The following is a 22,820-nucleotide window of genomic DNA, read 5'->3' on the forward strand; positions in this document are numbered from 1 at the left end:
AGCCATTAGCTAGATTCTCATAAGGAGCAGGCAACCTAGATCCCTCACATGTGCAGTTCACAGTAGGGTTGGTGCTCCTATGAGAATCCAACGCCTCCGTTGGTCTGACAGGAGGCGGAGCTCAGGCAGTTATACTGTCAGCTGCTCATCCCCTGCTGTGCGGCCCAGTTTCACAGGCTATGGACTCCTACCAGCCCACATCTGGGGGATTGGGAACCCCTTCTATAAGTGACCTCAACCAGGCGCAGGCAACAGGCTAGGACACTGAGGCTCTCCAAGGTCAGACAGTGAATATCTGCCCATGGAGTCAGAGGCTGGAGATAGATTAAAGAAGCCACTTCTGGCTGGAAGGGGCCAGGGGGTGTGGGTGGGGGGCTCAGGTCTTGCTGGCTGAGGATTGCTGTTTAGAGTAGGTAGGTGTAGGGACACTTGAGCTGTCAGGAGAGCTGGAGGTGTACTCTACAAAGGGCCAATGGCTTATACATACATATGGTAAAGTGCACATTTGTTGAGAGAAACCTCAAAATATTTGTTTTGATCACCTCTAGAATCTCTGCCATGAAACAAATAATTAACTAGAGAAAACCTTGAAGAAATGAATCTACGAACTTCCCTATTTTTGTGGTGGCGTTTAGAAAAGCATAATTTGTAACACAAAATTGGGATGCCAAAGTTTTCTTATAGGTTCGGTCATATTTTTGTTTACTTTTCATGCAATAAATATGAAATTCTAATTTTCTTTTATTCTAAAACTACTCATTTTCTCTCTCCACTTTTATATAAATATTTTCTTTCGCTTTTCCTCAATTCAAATTTTAATTTTTTTTTTTTTGTCATTTTTGTAGATAGAATTCTCCTTATTGATCTCTTCCTTGAGCACTTAAAACACTTGACCAGGGGCCGGGTGTGGTGGCTTACGCCTGTAATCCCAGCACTTTGGGAGGCCGAGGTGGGCGGATCACCTGAGATCAGGAGTTCGAGACCAGCCTGGCCAACGTGGTAAAAACCTCGTCTCTACCAAAAATACAAAAATTAGCCGGGTGTAGTGGTTCATGCCTGTAGCCCCAGCTACAAAGGAGGCTGAGGTGGGAGAATCGCTTGAACCTGGGAGGCGGAGGTTGCAGTGAGCCAAGATTATGCCACTGTACTCCAGTCTGGATGACAGAGTGAGACTCCATCTCAAAAAAAGAAAAAAAAAAACACTTGACCAATAATTTTGCCTTTCAATTTCCATCTCTTTCTATCTCTGCTGAATGAATTCAGTGATCTGCTCATTCAATGGATATGTCTGAGGTGCCTGCTTTGGAAGTTACTTTTTCGTTTTTTATTGAATTACATTGTTTTCTGCTTTGTTGAAACTTGTATTAATCCACATCTACATTCTAGTATTCTATTCTATTTCTTTGTTGTTGGGTATAGTCAACAAAATACGTTGGATCTGCAAACCACTTTTGCCTTTCATTTTTATCTCTGCAGTTCCTGAAACACTTGAATAAAATCTTCTTGTCATAGCCTCCATTAACACTTGCTGCTTTTCCAGGTTACTGCTTGGAATTTTCTAAAAGATTCCTAGTTCAAAGATGAGAGCTAGATAGAAACAGGTTTTTCCAGTAGGTTACAGGGGTGCTGAGATTCCGAGCCCTGAGGCAGTCAAGCCACCATGGCCTGCCCAGCAATCTTCGTGGTGTCAGGAGACACTGTGGGGAGAGATGCCACCATTCTCCTGGGCTGCCTATAAGTGACAGAGGTTGAGAAACACTGCTGTGGGGGACAGGAGAGAGGCATGGGCACATGGGGGAAGGATGCAGCAGCCCTCGCTGGGGCACCAGGTGCACTCTGGGTGGACACCCCCTCTTACTGAGGTTTACCTGGTGGAGGTCTCTCTTCATTTTTTTCTGCTGCAGCTGGCCCAGCTTAGAAGCCCTCTCAGCCTCTTTACTAAGGAGCTGCAATTGCTGTTCTTTCTGCCCCACATCTTCCAAGAGCTTCTCCACCCTGGATGTTTTCATGAAGTGCAGCTGCTCCTGGGTGAGAGCTTCCTGGGTCACTCTATGTTGTAACTCCTTCAGCAGTTGAGCCTGTGGCAGGAAAATGCCAAAAGAAAGGAGGAGGCAGGGAGCCTTTCTTCCCAGCAGAAGCGGGGAGACATTGGACAGCATAATAACCATCCCCTCCTTTGGGGCTCAGGGACACAACTACATGGTGTATTCCTGGACTCTAGAAAACGTGGCCCAATGATTCAGTCCTGTGCTAGCAAGAGCACCAGGATCTACCCTAGCCTGGCATTTACACTGTGAGCCCTGCAGTGACAGAGGGAAGCAGAACAGACACTAAAAGCCAGGCACACGATCACGCCACTCACTGTACAGCAGTGCCAGGGCAAACAATTTGGTCTTTTAATACCCAGATTTGATAATATGTATGTTAGCTTACTAACCAGATTATCATATCTAGCACAAACAACATTTACATTGTTGTGGAGCCTTTGTCAGGAGGTAGCCGTGGAAGCGTTTAACACCAAAGAGACGGGGCCATGCCATACACGCAATGGGTGAGGAAAGGAGGTTCTGATTTTTTCTCCAAAAATCTGGGGAAGTCAGATTCTAGATGGTTAAAGGAGGATAAGTGTAGAAATAATTTGGTTCTGTTCCAAAGTTTTTCTAGTAAGTATTATCCTAAGTACTAGATGGTCAATCCTTAATCATAATATTATTATTCATATCTGTATGATGACGTTACAGTTTGTCATGTAGCTCATGATAACTCATATGAGTTACCATAATTAACTCATCTGATGCAGAATCATGGAATAATTAGGGTCCAAGATGAACAAATTAAATTTCATGCTTTAAATATGCCTAGCTTTCCCAGGCTATAACTTCAACTCAACTGTTCTCACTCTAAACCTACAGTCCCTCTGCTTCATTCATGCCCAGAGGGTTGGCACAGTTAGGACATGCTTAGGCTTAGAGTGCCTTTATTTTGGTGCCAGCCCCTGTCGCACAGCAGTTACTTCTGAAAGTGAGACATGGTACGGACCATTGGGACAGGACAGAGTCTCGTGCGGGGATAACACTACAGGCTGGACCACACTCTACTTGCTGAAGATTGTTGTCAAGTGGAAGCGTGCTTGCCCCGTGAAAGCCTGTGTTCAAGGAAGAGGCCTAGATCACAGGATCCCAGGACAGCCTCTAGCAAAAAGATCCTCAGAGAAATGGACACACACACACACACACACACACAGACACACACATATGTGATAATGATCTGGCTTATGAGTAGTATTTTCTCATTTTAGCCACATATGAGTAAGAACAACAGCCTTTTGGCCACCGCCCTTGGTTTCTGGGCTGGAGAGGAGGGGGGAGAAGGGAAGTCCAGGTCCAGGCTATCTTTTCCTGGTTGTACCATCTGTGTGGCTTCAGGCTGTAGTGCTCTGGTGACTGCTCCTGGTAGCCACAGCACCAAGTCTGGTGGCCATGTTCAACTTTGCAGAGTGAACTGCAAAGGGAACGAGGAAGAGGCTCTGAGGCTTGGATACCTGGCTGTCCTGCTGCTTCCACATCCTCGCGCTGTCGGCCTGTGCCCTGGCCAGGGCCTGCCTGAGAGCCAGGATCTGCTGACGAAATAAACCCACTTCTCGCTCTGCCATCAGTTTGATGCGCAAACACTCTTTTTTACTTTGAATAGATTCCTGTAAACATCCCAAACACAGTAAGATAGGAAATAGGTTTCCTTTCCAGTTTTTTATTTTCAAAAGCAGTATCTAAACCACTTTCCCATCCATTCTTCTTTCAAACTTCTGGTAGAAAGGAGCTCCTACTAGTCACTGCTTCCATGATTTTATTTTATTTTATTATTTATTTGTTTAGAGATGGAGTCTTGCTCTGTGAACCCAGCCTGGAGTACAGTGGTACAATCTTGGCTCACTGCAACCTCTACCTCCCAGGTTCAAGCAATTCTCCTGCCTCAGCCTCCTGAGTAGCTGAGACTACAGGTGCCCGCCACCACACCCAGCTAATTTTTTGTATTTTTAGTAGAGATTGGGTTTCATCATGTTGGCCAGGCTGCTCTCAAACTCCTGACCTCAGGTGATCCACCCACCTTGGTCTCTCAAAGTGCTGGGATTATAGGCATAAGCCACCATGCCCAGCCCACTTCCATGATTTTAATTCAGAAGAGGGTAACATATCAGAGTAAATACTTTCAGAAACAGGATGTGAAAGTTTCCAAATAGCCATCAATATGCACTTTGGATTCAATTTGCCTTAAAGCAGATTTCTCACTTATTATTTTGTGACTTCATTTTCCTCAGATAATCATGTATGAAACCCAAAGACATGCAGTATTTTGACAAAGCAGCCTCAAGCCCTTGGTGAAGCCTTTCCTCCATCTTTTCACTTCCTTCCCTTATGCTGAATTCTCTGATCTGTTCTTTCTTGCCCCCTTTGCTTCTGCCCCCTTTCTATTTCTCCTGAAGTTCTCGCATGGCCTGTTCCCAGGAAAAATCGCCAACTGTCAGATCCTTCAGGATGGCTGACCCTGCCACCTGACACCACTGCCACTCATAGCTACAGTGACACCATGGCAGCTGCAGCCATAGAGGCTTGGGATCAGCCATCCTGGGGACTGTCTGGACCTCCCCCACCAGAGTTCACCTTCTCTGCCCTGCTCAGCTGGGCCTGGAAGCGCGCCTGCTGCACAGCCAGCCTCCAGCGGCCCAGGCTCCTCACTTTGCACACCAGGGTGGCCAGGCTGCGGTTGTCCTGCTCCAAGGCCCACAGCTGTTCCTGCTAAGAAGGCTCATTTTCAGAAAAGTCTGCCCCCAACATTTTCATAGGAAGGGCACAAACCCTAACATCACTAACATGTCTTCCAGAAGATGACACAATTGTGCAGTGCATCCTCGTGTTCCCTTTAAAATGCCTGACGCAATGCTTTCTCAGGGAAATCAGGCTGGAATGCTAACGGGGTGAATGGTGGGGTCAGATGCTAAGATGAAACACTGATAGCCCATTGCTAAATGAAATCACATACTTTGGCTGGGTTTTCTTCCATTCCTTCATCAGGGCTGGCAGAGCCCCATTTTTTCTTTAGGTCCTTCATATTGTCAATCCCTTCTGTTCTCACTTCACCGATGAGCTCACACACTTTCTGGATCAAATTAAGCTGATTCTCATCCAGCTTCTCCTGCAAATTGCAGACTCAAGTCAAGGAAGTAAAATGGATTTGGGTAGTGTGAAGGGCAGTTGAAGAAAAGCCATTTTGCCTTGTACAACTTAACTTTTGTAAGTAATTTCACATTAAGATGTCACCTACTCAGACAATTATTCTGACATGTACTATAAGGAAGTCACACTAGCAGCCCCAAGTGCTGTCTTTTATCCACAGGGCTTCATCATCCGGACACCAGCACATCTTAGACTGTGCCTTCCTTGTCAACACCAAGGCAGGCTGAGCCAGTAGGACAGTGGAAGCTCACAGGTAGAAAACCTGCTGAGCAAACTGCCCCTGGTAAGAGTTACTTGGGAAGCTGAACCAAAGATTTTTGCTGCTATGTTGACTCACAGCAGAATGTGACCAGACAAGACACTGTAATTGAGCCACTCCAGAGGAGCTCTGTTAAATATAGATAAAGTGGAGGAGGGAGTCCAGCCGACTGCCTTCCTATTTAGGATCTAACAGAAACCTCATTAGGAAATACTCTGTTCTGAATGGCTTATGGCTAAATGCCTTGTGAGGAAACAGCTTGATCAATGGTAAGTACAACTGAAGACCCAGTGCTAGGGACTGAATTGTGTCTTCCCCAGATTCATATGTTGAAACCCTAACCAGCAGTGTGACAGTGTCTAGAGATAGGATCTTTAGGAGGTAATTAAGATTAAACTGAGGACATAAGGGTGAGGCCCTATTGCAATAAGACTGTGGCCTTATAGGAAGAGGGAGAGAGACCTTTCTTTTTCTCCATCTCTGCCATGTGAGGGCACAGTGAGAAGGCAGCTACCTGCAAGCCAGGAAGCATGCCCTCAGCCAGAAGCAGACTACGCTGGCACCCTGATCTCAGACTTCTGACTTCCAGAACTGTGAGAAATATACTTTCTGTTGTTTAAGCTGTGCAGCCTATCGTATTTTGTTATGGCAGCCTGAGCAGACTAAGACACCTAGTGTCTTTGGGGTGAGAGGTAGGGTAGGGGTGTCCTCTCACTTCTAAACCACTTCCCTAGAGAGGAAGGCAGGAGGAAGGTGCCCAGCTGGGAGCCACGGAAGGAAGCCTGGCTCTGGCCACACAGTAGAAGCTTTAGCAACTTCATGGGATGCTGGGATATAACAGGAATTCCCTACTGTAGGGAGGCTTGGTGGAACCACTTCAGCCTGGGAAACAGAGAGAATCCACTTTTTAACTAGGAATTTGGCAGAAGCTAAAAGGAACTTAAGACATTTCTCAACAATCTCACACCTGAAAGATGGCTTAGCAAATTCCAGCTGTCACTGTCTGCCCATTCCTCTCTTGCAACACCAGACCCAATACATTTTGGGTTTGATCCTTTAATATGTGTAATCATTTACACTGCAGGTAAGAAGAAATTCTTGCTGGAATGACCAGGCCAAGGTGAGCACCGGTGGAAGCTGCTGTTAACCTAATAACCCTGGGGGCCACTCTGCAATCCCTGGGGAGAGATGCAAGGACCCAAATGGGGCTGGCTTTGGGGTGTATCCAATAGCAGGGAAGGGGACAGGGTTGGGGGATGCTGTGGACTTGCAGGTGGTAGGTTGTACTGAAATTCACACCGGCGAGTCAGCTGGACCAGTCTCCCTGATGGCCCATTTTAGGCGTGGGGCATCTATCTTACGGCTACGCAAACATCAGATGAAAGCGATTGGCTTCCACAATGCTGCAGGTGCGCGCGCACCCCATCACTTCTCCTCTGCAATGGATCTTTGCTGACAGGTCAGCAGCTTGCTGACATTGAATGTGAGAGTGAAGCTGGCAGGCATTTTGAGGGTTTGAAAAAATTCTGGAAGCTGATTCAAATTCTGAATGTGCCCAGGGAGTTCTCCAGAGGCACCTGCTGCTACCTACATAAGATCTGGCCTGGCCCAGGCACTGTACTCTGGAAAGTCACACTAACAGATAAAATGGTGGTAGAAACTGGGGAGCTGGGGAGTTTGGAGCAGCAGAACACTCTCTTCTCCCAACAGCAATCAGACAGTGACAGTGGCAACTGTCAATAGAGGGTAAAAGACAGACTTCTGTATTATCCCCAAATTCAGTGTCTATCATGGTTAATGACAACCCATTGATGACTCTCTTTCTGCAGTGAAAGCTTAGAGCTAGAAAATTCTTAGGGCCTAAGAATCTCTTGTTACCACAAAGCCCATTATTCTGTCATCGATCCCTGGGTGTGCAGCCACCGTGGGAATCCGTTACACTAGGCTCCCCAATGGGTGGCCCAGATGTTTGACACAGGACACTTACTTTTATGTGTAAACAGGTCTGAAACAAAGCTCGGACTAATGCCTCATATTCTTCTTGGACTTCTTTTCTAATCTGCTTCTCGAGATTCAGATTCACCTCTTCCAAGTCTGTGAGTTGGGCTCTCAGAGCAGTGATTTCCATGATCATATCATGACTGAGCTCTGCAACCTAGAAGCAAGAGAAAATGTGTGTGTGTGTGTGTGTGTGTGTGTGTGTGTGTGAAAAACAATTTAGGAGTTTCAAACTGCTCCTACAAAATAGTTTCTTATAGATCAGTATTGAATTTCACTTCTATTTTAAACCTAATGAAGAGAGTGAACATTCTGCTGCATAAATGTGGGCAGAAGAATTTAAGGACAATTCAAAGGTCCCAGAACAGTGCCAGACACTGGTTGGTGAAGAAGTGACCCCAGAAAAGCTAGTACACAGGCCCTTTTCAGTTAGAGAAAAATACTTCAACTGTCTTGGCCTCCATCTCCAAACTGGCCTCCCCTTGACACCTCAGCCCAAACATCCTTTTTTTTTTTTTTTTGGAATACACTTTATTTAATCTATTTAATTAATTTATTTTTGAAATGCAGTTTCGCTCTTGCTGCCCAGGCTGGAGTGCAGTGGCGTGATCTTGGCTCACCGCAACCTCCACCTCCCGGGCTCAAGCAATGCTCCTGCCTCAGCCTCCTGAGTAGCTGGGATTACAGGCATGCAGTAGCACACCTGGCAAATTTTGTATTTTTAGTAGAGACGGGGTTTCTCCATGTTGGTCAGGTTGGTCTTGAACTTCTGACCTCAGGTGATTTACCCGCCTCGGCCTCCCAAAGTGCTGGGATTACAGGCATGAGTCACCGCGCCCGGCCTGGAATGCACCTTAAGTGGCATCAAAAGAAAACAAACAATAACAACAAAACAACCCCAAAGTAACAACAAAAACAGAACAAAACAAGACTAGTACAAAATAACAAAAGTGACCAAAAAACTCAAGGGAAAAAAAACGCACCCTAAGGAGGGTTGCTTGCCAAAAGTGAAAGCACACTCCTTGGTGTTCCTGCAGTGGACCTTCACTGACGGGGCTTCTACAGGTGGCACAAGCAAATGACACTAAGGTGTCCCACAGCTGGCTAACCCTGAGAGTGTGGATGTGAGAAATGGAGAAGAGAACCTTTTTAATAGGAAATGACCTACCTGGCCAGCACTGTCTTCAGGTGGACCCTGGCCTCTTCGTGCAGCATCTAATTTCTGAGCAGGAGAAAGCAGTACACAACCAAACTCAAACATTTCATCTTCCAACCACGGCTCAGGTCAGCACAACGCATTCCAAACACTTCCTATTTGTGTTAATGGAGCCCCATTTTGAGAACCTTAGGCTGTGCCTGGAGCTGAGACTATATGTGTTGCCCCACTGGACTTCAGGATGCTTAACACAGCCTCAAAAGACAACATCGATTTCCAGGTACCCACACTGATGCCAAGAACTGAGTAATGGGGATAGGCCAAAATGGGGGTGGCTCCAAGGTTCATTATTTGACATTTTAATACTTCATTTGGTGTTTTGACTAGTCTTTTAGACTTCTGAACTTTTCTAAGGTATAAAGTAAAATCACACTAAACCTCTGATGCAATCTACCTTCACAATAGTGGGCAGCCCAGAGCAGGTGGACTGACTCTTCTGTCCCACCAGTGGGCTCATATGTTAAGGAAGTCTCCCAGTGAGACTGACCCATGACATCCATCCTGAAGGGAGAGTTTACTCAAGGATCCTGGCTTCTTTCCCAGACCAGGAACAGCACACGGTGCCTTGTGTTTGCTGAGGGTGGAAAGGTCAGCTGTGCACCTTCCCCTGCAGGGCCAGCCCCTTTGTTGCTCACCTTTTGTATTTCCCCGCTGGACACCTCCAAAGCACATAACCTAGTGTGCAACTGAGAATACCAGAGCCCAAGGGAATGAGCCAATGAGCAGAGAGATTTGAGGGTACCATTCACCCTCAATTCTGGCATAAGAACCACTAGATTCACCTCAACCCTCTCAGTTTTACTTTTCTCTTCTGAGTGCCTCCTGAGCCTCCCTGCCCACGCCCATTCCCCACTGCAGTTCTCGTCTCTCTGGGAGCCTACTTGCTCTTTCTGGCTGAGCCTCTGCCTAGCGTGATGCAACACATGGTCATAGCACGTGGAGTAGGTCTCAAAGTTGCTGCATTCTCTTGCCATCACATCACAACCCAGGGAAAGGAGGCAGGCCTCAAGGCGATCTTTCCTGAAAGTGATCTGAAAGGAAAGAGGCATTCATTATTCACAGCCACTCCAGCAGGGCAGCCTCACCATGCCAGGGCCCCAGGCACTCTTTGCCTTGGCTCACGGACCCACTTTTGTTTCTCCTCTGTATCCAACCATGGGCTGTAGCCTTGCAAGCCTCTCTTTCAGGTCGGCTTTGAACATTTGTAGGGACACGAGGACAGTGGAAGCCCACATAGCATGTGGTGAAACATTGAACTAACAAACTATCAGAATGAAATGTTTAATTCTCCTACCTTGAAAAACAGACCTGAAAACTGACCTGGAAAGCCAGATTTGAATTTATTATTCCTGGACTACTGTTTGTTTGTTTGTTTGTTTGAGTTTTAGATGGGGTCTTGCTCTGTCGCCCAGGCTGGAGGGCCGTGGCGCGATCTCAGCTCACTGCAGACTTGGCCTCCCAAGTTCAAGCAATTCTCCCACCTTAGCCTTCCAAGTAGCTGGGATTATAGGGGTGCACCACCATGCCCAGCTAATTTTTGTATTTTTAATAGAGACGGGGTTTCTCCATGTTGGCCAGGCCGGTCTCAAACTCCTGACCTCAGGTGATCCACCCACCTCGGCCTCCCAAAGTGCTGAGATTACAGGTGTGAGCCACCACGCCCAGTCGACTACTCTCAGTTCTATGCTGAAGTAGGGACACATGGCGAGAGCTGGTCCCCAACCTATAGTTTACTGTGTGGCCCCCTTCTCTTCCCAGCTCTCGCCTCATGTCATGCCGTGAGGTCTTCACATGCCTGTGAGCGGACATCCTAACCCGCATGTCCAAACTCCATCCACACTCCCAGTTGCTCCTTGGTCACTTCCAGGCCAGGGGTGTGCACACTAGTGATGAGGTCCACTCTCACTCTGGGGAAGGTGATCCAGGGAAGATGCCCATTCAGGCCATGGACTCAGGGAATTCCAGGTCCCAGGTACTTGGAGCATGTTCTAAAATGAAGGTGAGGGCTCTGAGTGGACATGTCCCTATGGCCCAGGGGATTTCTTACCTTGTGAGGAAGGTCATAGCTGGAGAAAGGCCAGAGAGGGGCCCTCTGCTATATGGGTATCTGGCAGGGGCTTCTCTTGCTCTAGTCTAAGGGCCACACAGCTCATTCTCTAGGCAATTCCACTCACTCCCTTTCTCCAGGAGATTGGGCATGCTTTTTGAAGAGTTGGCAATTAAGGAACAGCCCAACTTTCCAAGGCAGGCTTAGATTTAGGTTCTGGAGAGAAATGGGAGCTAATATTTGGAAGGTAGGACAGACTTACCCAACTAGGACCTGCATATCTACGCGAGTGTGTTTGTCCCTCTGTGCATCAATGAGTGTGTCTCTGCGTGTGTATCTATCTGCAGGGATGGGGGGTGAGAAAGTTTATGGGGCCAAGTCTAGGACCCCGTCTACACTGTAACGTGAATTTTATCTGTGACACTTCTGGGGTCAGGCCAGCTCCTGCTCCCTGGCCATCTGCCATTGATGCCAGCCCTGTGCACTCGGCCTTCTGGAAGCAGCCCATGAAGCAGCCGTTGTGGCTTCCGTGGGCTCAGGCTTCTCTGGGCTCTCAGGGCAATTTATTTCCTAAAACCTGCTCTGCAACTTACCCCTGCCTCCCTGGGTCAGTGTAAATGTCAGCTGTGCTTGTGTCAAAATGCAGCATGAGTGGGTACCATTGGCCAGTTTCTTCTCCGAAACCCTGGCTGGCATAAGAGCTGCAGACTCAGATTGGCCCAGTTCTGCCCAGTAAGCAGCACCACCTTCCACTGGGCTGTTCTGTCACCACCATTCAAACCTGAACCACGATGGATGGCACTGGGTGGAAGAGCAGCAGATTGCCCCAGGGATTCTTCAAGAGAACCAGCCTGGAATGCAGCATGGCAAGCACTGGGCCTTGCTATGGGCAAAGTCTAGCCCTGAAGCCTGCCAACAGCAGTTGAGTTTCTGTGGTTTGCTTCATCTTGGAATCCCTTGTAACAATTTGTTAAATATCAGGCACACACGAGGTATTTTGAAGATGTTTCTAAAATACCCACCTCTGCTGACAAAACACTTCAGTGGGCTGGGGAGCAGTGGCTCACACCCGTAATCCCAGCGCTGTGGGAAGCCGAGGCAGGCAGATCACTGGAGGTCAGGAATTCAAGACCAGCCTGAGCAACATGGTGAAACCCCATCTCTACTAAAAATACAAAAATTAGCCAGGTGTGGTGGCATGTGCCTGTAATCCTAGCTACTTGGGAGGCTTCATGAAGCAGGAGCATCATTTGAACACAGGAGGCAGAGGATGCAGTGAGCCAAGATTACACTATCTCTATGATGGAGACGGGGGCGTGGCTGGAAGAGTAAGTTCACTGTCACTGCAGATGGTCCAGAAGAGGATAGAAGCCTACCAGGCACAGACTTTGGAGGGGCTGGAGCATCCTGAGGACCCTGACTTCAAGACACTGGTAGGCTGACACCATCCTCTTCAAGTGTGCCCAGAGTGTGGGGTGTACCTGATATGGGTTTGCCCTGCCTACTGACATCCATGCTTCTTTCCCACAAGACCTCAATGTTGGGGTGAAGCGTACAGATAAGAAATGAGAGGGACTTGAGTTACAAAACTGTTGTCTTTATTGTGTTAAACATAAAATTTGTCATTATATCATTTTTAAAGGTACAGTTCAATGGCATTAAGTATATTCACATTGCTGTGCAACCATCACCACCATCCACCGCCAGAACTCTTCATCTTGTAAAACAAAAACTCTGTACCCAATAAACAATAATTACCTATTCTTTCCTCTCAGCCCCTGGCAACCACCATCCTTTCTGTCTCTCTGAATTTGGCTACTCTAGGTACCCCATATAAGTAGAATCATAGAGTATTTCTGCTTTTGTGAGTGGCTGATTTCACTTAGCAATAATGTCCGCAAGGTTCATCTACACTGTAGCATGTATCAATGTATCAGAATTTCCTTTTTTTTTTTTAAAGATGGATTCTCACCCTATCGCCCAGGCTGGAGTGCCATGGCACAATCTCGGCTCACTGCAACTTCCACCTTCCGGGTTCAAGCAATTCTCTTGCCTCAGTCTCCCAAATAGCTGGGACTACAGGCGCATGCCACCACACCCAGCTAATTTTTGCATTTTTAGTAGAGACGGGGTTTCACCATGTTGGCCAGGCTGGTCTCAAACTCCTGGCCTCAAGTGATCTGCCCACCTCGGCCTCCCAAAGTGCTGGGATTACAGGCATGAGCCACCGCATCCGGCCAGAATTTCCTTTCTTTGTAAGGTGAGCCACAAATTTTTTCCATCCTTTTTTCTGATAGGTCCCACCCTAACCACTTCCTTGTCTCAAGGATGGGAAACTACTTCACCCACTCAGAGTACCCAGTACCATGTTTGTTTATGATTGAAAGCTTAAACTAATACATGTAAGTCATCAAGTTGTGAGGAAAAATGTATCCCCAACCAAGCTTGTGAATTCTCTACCTCATAAGAACTGAGATGTGTATTAGAAAATAATGGAGAACATCTGAAGAACTTGGGAAAATATAAATTTGGAGAAGGCATTTTAAAAAATGAAGTACGTTTTGTCAAGTCAAATTTCTTTAAATGGTTGAGTTTCAAAGGAAACTGGATTCACAGTTACCTAAAAGCACTTGTTAACACTCCTCAAAACTCTGTTACAGTCAAATATCCATGTCTACTCTCTTATCCTGTCTTTTCAGTGGATTGCTTTGATTTAGCAAGGCACTTCCTGCCAAGAATAAACATGTTTCAAAACCCAAGGACTGTGTATATGCATGTGTGCATGTATTAAATGTATATTATTATTTAATATAATATATAGAGTTGTTATGGATTTGAATATTTTTTCTGGAAGGACACACACAGATTGCTGAAGCTGGCTTCCTTTGCAGAGAGGAAGCTGGAGATGGTGGCATGGGGATGGGTGAAAATGATACCTTTCTGTGCTGTCGGCTTTTTTTCATATGCTACATTTTAATGTTTTCTAGGTAACTGCATTACAGGCTATTTTGGTTTTCCTCACTTAGGCTTTTCATACTAACAAATCAACAACAGAATATGTCGCTAAAAATCAACTCATTCGTAAACTCCAAAGTTACTTTAAAAAATTGACCAAATTTGAAATTTGCCAACATATATATTCTAATGACTCAGATCTTTACTAGAAATCAAATTTTTCCCAAAATTAAAAACTAATGATTATAGCTGGGCATGGTGGCTCACACCTGTAATCCCAGCACTTTAGTAGGCCAAGGCAGGTGGATCATCTGAGGTCATGAGTTCGAGACCAGTCTGGCCAACTTGGTGAAACCTCGTCTCTACAAAAAATACACAAAAATTAGCCAGGTGTGGTGGCACATGCCTGTGGTCCCAGCTACTCAGGAGGCCGAGGCAGGAGAATCGCTTGAACCTGGGAGGCGGAGGTTGCAGTGAGCCGAGATTGTGCCACTATACTCAAGCCTGGGAGACTCTGTCTCAAAAAAAAATAATAATAATAATAAAGAAAAAAACAACTAACAATTGCTCTATTTTGGGCTTAGCCTCAGTATTCATATAATCATTCTTAGGGAATAAGGGAAGCATTAGGAGAAGCAGTTAAATGAGAAAGTTTTCCTTGTTTGGGATGATGTTATAAAAACCAACAGAATGACTAATTCTCCATACATACCTCTACTCCATCATCCTGATAATTCTGCATTAATCTCTGTCTAAATTTTTCAACTATTTGTGGTCTTGAGACTGAAAAGTTTTCTTTCATGACTTGGTGTTTCCAGAGATCTAGGGGGAAAAACATACCGGCACTAGTATCACAAACATTGTGCTGTCATTAATGGCTCTAAAATGGCGACTCTGAGACAGAACACGGGACACAATAAGCTGTTTCCAAACTCAGCTGCCCCTTGATACATGCAGGGGACTGGGGATTGTTTCCAGGAACACCCTCAGATCCTGAATCCATGCATATTCAAGTCCTGCCGTCAGCCCTGGGGAACTCGTGGATACAAATATCTGCCCTCTGCACACATGGTTTTCACATCCCAAATGCTGTATTTTCTATCCTTGTCTGGTCGAAAAAAATCTGTGTATCAGTGGACCTGCACAGTTCAAACCATGCTGTTCAAAGGTCAACTGTATGCAAAAACTAATGGGGGTTGGGTAACTGGGGATCCAGGACCCTCGAGAACATGGGAACTAGGAAGATCTCTCACCTGACTCCTAATGCAAAGATTTGGAAGAGCTGAAATCCAGGGAACAATATTCCATTACCATAACTAAAAACCCCAAATCAAATATTAGTATTAATCCTACATGATGTTTATTTTTACTAAGGCCTTCTATGTATCTGCCAATTATTTTGGTCTAAAACAATGATCAGAAATAAATGAAGAGCTATTTATCTGCTTAAGTTCCTAATGATAGAGGGCAAAATTAACTTGAATACATAGTAATAAAAAAGGAGAGGAAATTCTCCTTTTTTAGAAGAGAGAAGATAGAGTTACAGGTTAGAAATGTTGACAGACTGAACTTTAGCTCCAAGATTGAAGCAGCAATATGGCTGACACAGATGGGATGAGGCATGTACAAAGTTCCCCTAAGGCCAGGAGGTCAGCCAGGGCAACATAGTGAGACTCCATCTCCACAAAACATTTAAAATAGACAGGTGAGGTGGTCCATGCCTATAGTCCTAGCTACTTGGGAAGTTGAGGTGGGAGAATCCCTTAAGCCCAGGAGGTCAAGGTTACAGTGAACCATGATTACATCACTGCACTCCAGTCTGGGAAACAGGTTGAGACCCTTGCTATAAAAGAAAAATTTAAAGGGGTTGCATGTGATCAGTAGCTGCAACACTAGAAAGATGGCAGAAAAAGAGCAAAGAAAATTCTTTTGGTTCCAGAAAATCTCCTGAAAAAGAGGAAGGCTTATCAAGCCCTCAAAAGCCACCCAGTCAAAGCAGGCACTTTTGGCAAAGAAGGAGCAGAGGAAACGAAAAGGGCTCAGGTTTAAACGACCGGAATCATTCCTACATGATTCCTGGCGGCAGAAACGTGACAAGGTGCATCTCAGACAACTAGAAGTGAAACTTCACGCCTTGGAATTGCCAGATAAACATTCCTTGGCCTTTGTTGAATGCATCGAAAGGATTAATGGTATGAGTTTACTGGTACAGAGAACCATTGCAATACTTCGCCTAAAGAAAATTTTCAGTGGTGTCTTTGTAAAAGTAACCTCCCAGAACCTAAAAATGCTGTGTATAGTGGAACCTTATGTGATCTGGGGATTTCAAATCTGAAGTCTGTCCGAGAACTCATTTTGAAACATGGACAATCTGAGGTCAAGAATAAGACCATCCCTCTGACAGGCAACACAGTGATTGAGGAGCACCTGGGGAAGTTTGGCATCATTTGCTTGGAAGACCCCATTCATGAAATTGCCTTCGTAGGGAAGCATTTCCAGGAGATCTCATGGTTCTTGCACCCTTTCCACCTCTCAGTGGCCTGTAATGCTACCTAAAATAGAGTGGGCTTTCTCAAGGAGATGGGTACACCTGGCTATTGAGATGAACACATCAATCAGCTCATCTGCCAGCTGAACTAGACCCAGGTGTCAAACTGCAGTAAATTTTTGTCAATGAAGTGGGAGCATGTGTTTTTGTTTTTTGGGAATTTTTATCAAGTATCTTCAGATAAGATTATTTCCTGCTTTATCTTCAAAACTGGAAAGGAAGCGCCAAAGAAAAGACAGTAGCTGGCCGGGCACGGTGGCTCACGCCTGTAATTCCAACACTTTGGGAGACTGAGGCAGGCAGATCACCTGAGGTCAGGAGTTCAACATCAGCCTGACCAACATGAAGAAACCCTGTCTCTATTAAAAACATGAAAATTAGCTGGGCATGATGGCGTATACCTATAATTCCAGCTACTCAGGAGGCTGAGGCAGGAGAATCACTTGAACCCGGGAGGCGGAGGTTGCTGTGAGTCAAGATCGCGCCACTGCACTCCAGCCTTGGCAATAAGAGCGAAACTCCATCTCAGAAAAACAAAACAACAACAACAAAAAACAACCCAAAAAACAAAAGACAGTAGCTTATGTTCATGGCAAGCACCTCTCATCACAATCAAGCTCCAAGAAATTTTTAGTGTTTTCTGCATTGGCTGCTGCCCCATCTGAAATCAGCACATTCCATGGAGGAAGGAGTCCTGCTTTGCTGCATCTTCTATCCTAGGATTTAATGTTGGTAAATGAGTAACTGTAGCATCTGTACAAGGCTCCCTAAGACTCCCACAGCAGTCGACCAAGCCCAGAGACATAATTGATTCTGGAGATTCCTGGGGCTTTGTTTTGAAAAAGACTTGAAATACACATAGGAAGAAACTCACAAAAATAAATGTTCACTTGTCTCTGCAAAAAACAAAAAATAAATTAAATAAAATTAAAATAAAATAAAAAAATTAAAGAAAATAACCAGTTATTCAGAGGAACATTGGTTATGGCAGCAAAAGCTTGGAAGCACACAAGCGTCCACCCTTCAGGGTGTAGTTATTTAAACTATGGCCTACCCTTCCAATGAAATAGTACACAGTTGTGAAAAAAAGAAAAATTATCCATATACTGTTATGAAAAGAAGCACAGATTGTTAAATGAAAAAGGCAAGGTGCAGAACAGTGGCATAAAGTGACACATTTTATAAGAAAGATAACTACGATGATAATAAAGGGGGAGGACATCCTCTCAAACCTACTAGGATTACTACTCCAGAAACTCCCCTTTCTTCTCTATCATCATTTCTCCCCTCTTTCCTGGATCACTCACAATAGTACAGCTGATTTCTCCCATCTCACAAAAACCTTTCTCTCGACCCCACTTCACCCATCAGCTATTGCCTCATTTCTTTGTATCCTTTTGTAGCAAAACTCCCAGAAAGAGAAGTCTACACTTAAACTGCCCTTGATGTCTTACTAATTCCCTCTTAACCTCACCTGGTTTTCACTTCCACCACTTACTGAAACTGATTTTGTCACCAACACCAGTGATCTTCATGTGGCTAAAGCCAGTGGTTTTACTCAACTACCAACAGCATTTCACACAATTTGTCACTTCCTCCTGCTTGAGAAATCTCCTTCACTAGGCATTGGGACACTGCGGTGCCCTAGTTTTCCTAACTCACTGTTTGTTCCTTCTATTCCTTCTAGATGTCTTTTGCTATTTCTCCTCCCTTGCCACCCCCAGCTGTTAACATTAGAGTGTCCCAGGTTTCAGCCGTGGTCCACCTCCTCACTTCTATATATATTCATTCCCTTGCTGTTCTCATCTCGTCTCACAGCTAAATAGGATTCATATCCTGACAACTCACAAATTTAGATCCAATACTCACTTGGCATGTCTTCTTGAATGTCTAAAAGGCATTTAAAACTTAATTTGTGCATAATCAAATTCCCAATCTTCCCTCCCTAACTTGTTTCACAGTTTTCCTCTCAGTTGATAGAAATTCTATCTTCCCAATTGAAAACACTGGAGTCATAACTGGCTCTTCTCTTTCTCACACACCTAATAATACCCAACCCATTAGTGCCTACTTCACAACAAGCCCAGAGTCTGACCACTCACTATTTCCATTGCTCCCAACTTTGAGCCACCATCACTCCTTTCTTCAGTAATTGCAATAACCTCCACACCAGCTTCTTTCTTCTTTCACCCTTTCTTCCTTCACAGCCTATTCTCCACACCTTAGCCAGAGACATTCTGTCAAAATATAAGCCAGATCATGATGTTCAAAATCTGAAACTGTGTCCCCACTGCATTTGGAGTTAAACACAAAAGCCTCAAAAGGCCTTGCATGGTCTGCCTCCTTCCCCCTCCCTCTCTGACTTCAACGCTTACTACTTTCTCTCCCTCAAGGTCTCCACTCCAGCCACACTTAGGTCCTTGCTATTCCTTGAATATAATAGGCATGCTCTGCATAGGGCCTTTGTATGGCTTGTTCCTTCTGTCTGAAATGCTCTTCCTTTAGATATCCTCATAGCTCAATTCCTCACCTTATTACAAACGTTTGCTCAAAACATCACTCAGTGAGGTCTACCCTAATCACCCTACTTAAAATTGCAATGGGCCCCCTTCAAACCTCCGCAACACCACCCTTCCTTACTCCGTTATTTTTTTCTTTCTTATGTTATCGCTTGTTGTCTACCCCTTCCTAGATTATAAACTCAATGAAAGTAAGAATTTTTGCTTAATGAAAGGAAGAATATATTCCTAAAATATTTCCTAAAATATAGTAGCCTAGGACATGGAATAGTTCCTATAATGAAAGAACGTAAATATTTATTGAATAGTCATTGAATGAAAGAATGAATATATGCACAAAGCAGCACTGAAAGGGCATATAGAAAACTAATGAAAGTGGTTACACACAGGCAGCAGACTAGGGTGCAAGGGGGTTCATGGTGACAACAAGACTCTAAATGTATATTTTTCATCATTTTGAGTTTGGAACCATGTGCATATATTATCTGTTAAAAATAAGATATTTAGAAATAACATGACAGTGGTGGAACGATGTGAGAATGTCAGCACTGCTTGACTTCCATCCACATGGAAGAGCAAAAGCACATGTACATGTTAATTATATTGGTAAGAACTGGCTGGATAGGGCCTACCTCCTCGTGGTGGTCCCGGGGGATACTGAAGGGAAGAGATCTATGGAATTGGACTTGGGAGCCACGCTCCACCTCGTTCCATTTTCTGTTAATGGGGGGTGCTGGTCATCAGCAGGATACCTGCCAGCCTGCTCCCACCCCAGCTGTTTCTAATTTCAGATAAGCCTTCCTACCTGCACACTCAATTTACTGACAGGAGGCTCAGTGCCCCCAAGACGAAACACCTAGCACAGTCCACCCAGAACTGTGGGCACAACAGAGTCAGAAGCTCTGGTATTTGTACCTATGCTATTTACAGCCAAGTCCTGGTTTTGAAAATGGGATTCTACGTTTCTTCAACAACTGACTACTTTCCATAATAAACATATAAATCTGATTTTGCTTTTCCTTTAGGAAATAAAGGCCAGAAGACATATCGCCACTGTCCCAGTACAGATGAAATGCAAAATCCAAGAGTTAATGTGCCCAGCAATTGACACTTTTTAAGATGTTTAAGACTTTTTAAAAGTCTAAGCTATGACAATTCAGGGCTCATGTGTATTTCAGATGACAAGTTGGATATCTTTCCAGGGTGCTGTTGTGGCAGGTCTCCAGCTCACAGATAAACCTGGTGAGAGACCACATCTGTTGCACACTTCTAGTTTGGGGACCCTCACCTGGCAAATCCCCAGTGAGCTGGTTTGGGGTTTAGCTCTGCACTCAGCCGAAGGGAAAACTTAGCAGAGCGCTGGGCCGCACTCTCTCCTTGCTCGTGAATTCAGGTTCAGACATGCATTTGCATCTCCAGGCAGAAATCAGGGAGCCAGGGAAAGTGGAATCCATAAGAAACAATTCCTGGCAAAGAGGAGCTGGCTGTCTCCAAATGGGTCTCATTTTCAGTGTGGGTTTGGTCATGGCTTCTTTAAGAGGAGGCAGTAGCTTTTGACAGAAGCATGGAAGTAGGAAGGAGACAGCACACTGGAGGTTGAATTAGGACTCCATTTTCTCCTCTCACTCTGTTCAGGTCATTTGACTAGAGGAAACTTTGACTTCCTGTTAGCCAAACCACTTCCCCTCTCTCCCTCTCTGCACACCACCCCCCAGCCTCCTCCCTCTAGGAAGGACAGCTTGGCTGGGTAACATTCTACTTGCCTAACCTTTGGTGCCTACAACCACTAGCCTTTGGTGCCTCAGTGGTTCCTGGGTCCCAATCCAAGGCAGAACTGAAACTTGAAGGCATACAACTGCCAATCAAGGCTGTTCTCCAACCAGCTGGGGTGCCCCAATAAGTGGGTAGGTTGAAAGCCTTATTGCAGTGTATGTATGCATCTTGTACTCCTGTGGTTTTCAAACTGCTCCCCAGAGCACTAATTATTTGCGTTGATAACAAATGTTTCCAAGGAGAGAAAAAGGTTTTATGGTCAAATAAATAAAGAAGTAAATACATAAAAAATTTTAAAAATTGCATATTCTCTCTCCTTTGGAGATACACAGTGCATAGTTGGATAGTAAAGGCTCTAGAGTAGAGGAAACTGTTTAGCGTTATTTACCCTGAGTTTCCCAAAATTATTTTGAACAAAAGACAAATGAACAAAACCCTTCTCCACCAACCCTGAAAAACATGGTAGAAATTCTCCTATCCAATGCAATCAAGTCTAAGAGTTAGTTGGTTAGTAAAAAAAAAAAAAAAAAAAAAAAAAAAAAAAAAAAAGTCAGTTAAAGCAGAGAATGCTTTACAAATAACATGTACTATCTAAAACATTTTACTTAAAAAATACGTAAATTTACAAACATCTGCCAGTCATCTAACATACAGCCTAGGCCTCTTCACTGTAAGTACCCACTGACTGAAGTTCTGCACCATCTTTCTTCTATAAATCTTGGTTGATAGTTTCTAGTTTTGTTTGTTTGATTTTAGAGAGAGAAAACTTAAAGACCATGGAAATCCAAACACATCATTTTATACAATTTCACAATTTTACCTAGTCTTTTCAGTCATCTGTCTCATAACCAATTTGATAACTTTACTTTTTTCTACACAACTAGCCTTTTATTTAGGTTTTCCAAATCCTTTCAACATAATTTATTTTTTTTACTTTCTTTTCTTTTTCTTTTTTTTCTTTTTTTTTTGAGATGGAGTTTTGCTCTTGTGGCCCAGGCTGGAGTACAACGACACAGTCTCGGCCCACTGCCTCAGCCTCTTGAGTAGCTGGGATTACAGGTGCCCACCACCACACCTGGCTAATTTTTGTATTTTGAGTAGAGACAGAGTTTCACCATGCTGGCCAAGACAAAGTGCTGGGATCACAGGTGTGAGCCACCATGCCTGGGCATTTTACTTTATTTTCTTTTTCAAATACATTTAATTTTTTAAGAGCGATTTTAGGTTCATAGCAAAATGGAGGGAATGTATTGAGAGGGCCCATAAGCTCCCAGTCCTCACACACATTCTCTACCATCAGTGTCCTGCCCCAGAGGGTGCATATGTTACCATCAGTGAACCTACATTGACATATCATTATCATCCAAAGCCTATAGTTTGCATTATGGTTTACTCCTAGTGTCCTACATCCTATGGGCTTGGACAATCTATAATGACATGGATACACCATGTTAGTATCATACAGAATAGTTTCACTGCCCCCAAATCCTCTGTGTTCTGCCTATTCCTCCTTCCTACCCCCCTAAACGGGGGCAGGCACTGATCTTTTTACTCTCTCCATAGTTTCACCTTTTCCAGAACGTCATATTTGGAATCATACAATATGTTGCCTTTTCAAATTGGCTTCTTTCACTTAGTAATATGCATTTAAGCCTCTTCCATGTCTTTTCATGGCTTGACAGCTCATTTCTTTTTAATGCTTAATAATGTTTCACTGACTAGATGTGCTACAGATGACCAATTTCAATTTAGTTTTTCTAGAATTAACAGATCTCTTTCTTTTGTATTCCTATTACACTGGTTTACATAGTTTTTAATTAAATTATCTCAACACAATGACAGTTAAAACAAGCACAAACAGGTTTGGATCAAACAGTGATCCGTGATGCTAGGTAAAACACATGCAACCCAAAAACTGTGATTAGTGAGCACTTTGCTGGCTCATGTTACCAGGAGAATGGAAAACGTCAGGTCACCCAGAAGCCTGTTAGCAAAGAAGGGCTGGGAGAACTACTGCTTTAATATCTTGAGGAACTTGTGTTCCATGGCACAGCTGGGGAAATGCTGGCTGACACGATGCTCTTCTAAGAGCTGTTTTGATTATGCTCTCTTGAAGCAAAACATCGTTGATATCTCACCTTTAATAATATATGTATACTTACATTTTGATTATATTTATTATCCTATATTATTATTTTAATATATTTTATATTTTATTTTATTTATGTGTATTTAGAACTACCTACAATACTACCAATAGTGAATATCACAAAG

At 44.3% G+C, this 22,820-nt stretch overlaps 1 protein-coding gene and 1 pseudogene across 3 annotated transcripts in view; one reads left to right on the forward strand and one right to left on the reverse strand.

The window, feature by feature from the left end:
- LOC108533806 (coiled-coil domain-containing protein 162) overlaps positions 1–22,820 on the reverse strand; it is a 52,028-nt gene that overhangs the window by 9,367 nt on the left and 19,841 nt on the right. For 2 of the 3 annotated variants that reach the window (XM_017878729.1, XM_017878730.1), the window contains exons 2-9: positions 14,419–14,528; positions 9,586–9,735; positions 8,657–8,710; positions 7,478–7,645; positions 5,038–5,190; positions 4,659–4,793; positions 3,542–3,694; positions 1,869–2,078 (exon numbers count right to left, since the gene is read on the reverse strand). In XM_017878729.1, coding sequence (XP_017734218.1) covers positions 1,869–2,078; positions 3,542–3,694; positions 4,659–4,793; positions 5,038–5,190; positions 7,478–7,645; positions 8,657–8,710; positions 9,586–9,735; positions 14,419–14,508 — 1,113 coding nt within the window. In that variant the 5' untranslated portion in view covers positions 14,509–14,528. The remainder of the gene's footprint in view (positions 1–1,868; positions 2,079–3,541; positions 3,695–4,658; positions 4,794–5,037; positions 5,191–7,477; positions 7,646–8,656; positions 8,711–9,585; positions 9,736–14,418; positions 14,529–22,820) is intronic. The other variant, XM_017878731.1, reaches the window with a different exon arrangement.
- Positions 14,862–16,498, forward strand: LOC108533825 (60S ribosomal protein L7-like 1 pseudogene; annotated as a pseudogene).

Source organism: Rhinopithecus bieti, unplaced genomic scaffold (assembly GCF_001698545.2).
Source record: "Rhinopithecus bieti isolate Rb0 unplaced genomic scaffold, ASM169854v2 scaffold_11508, whole genome shotgun sequence".
Classification (NCBI taxonomy): domain Eukaryota; kingdom Metazoa; phylum Chordata; class Mammalia; order Primates; family Cercopithecidae; genus Rhinopithecus; species Rhinopithecus bieti.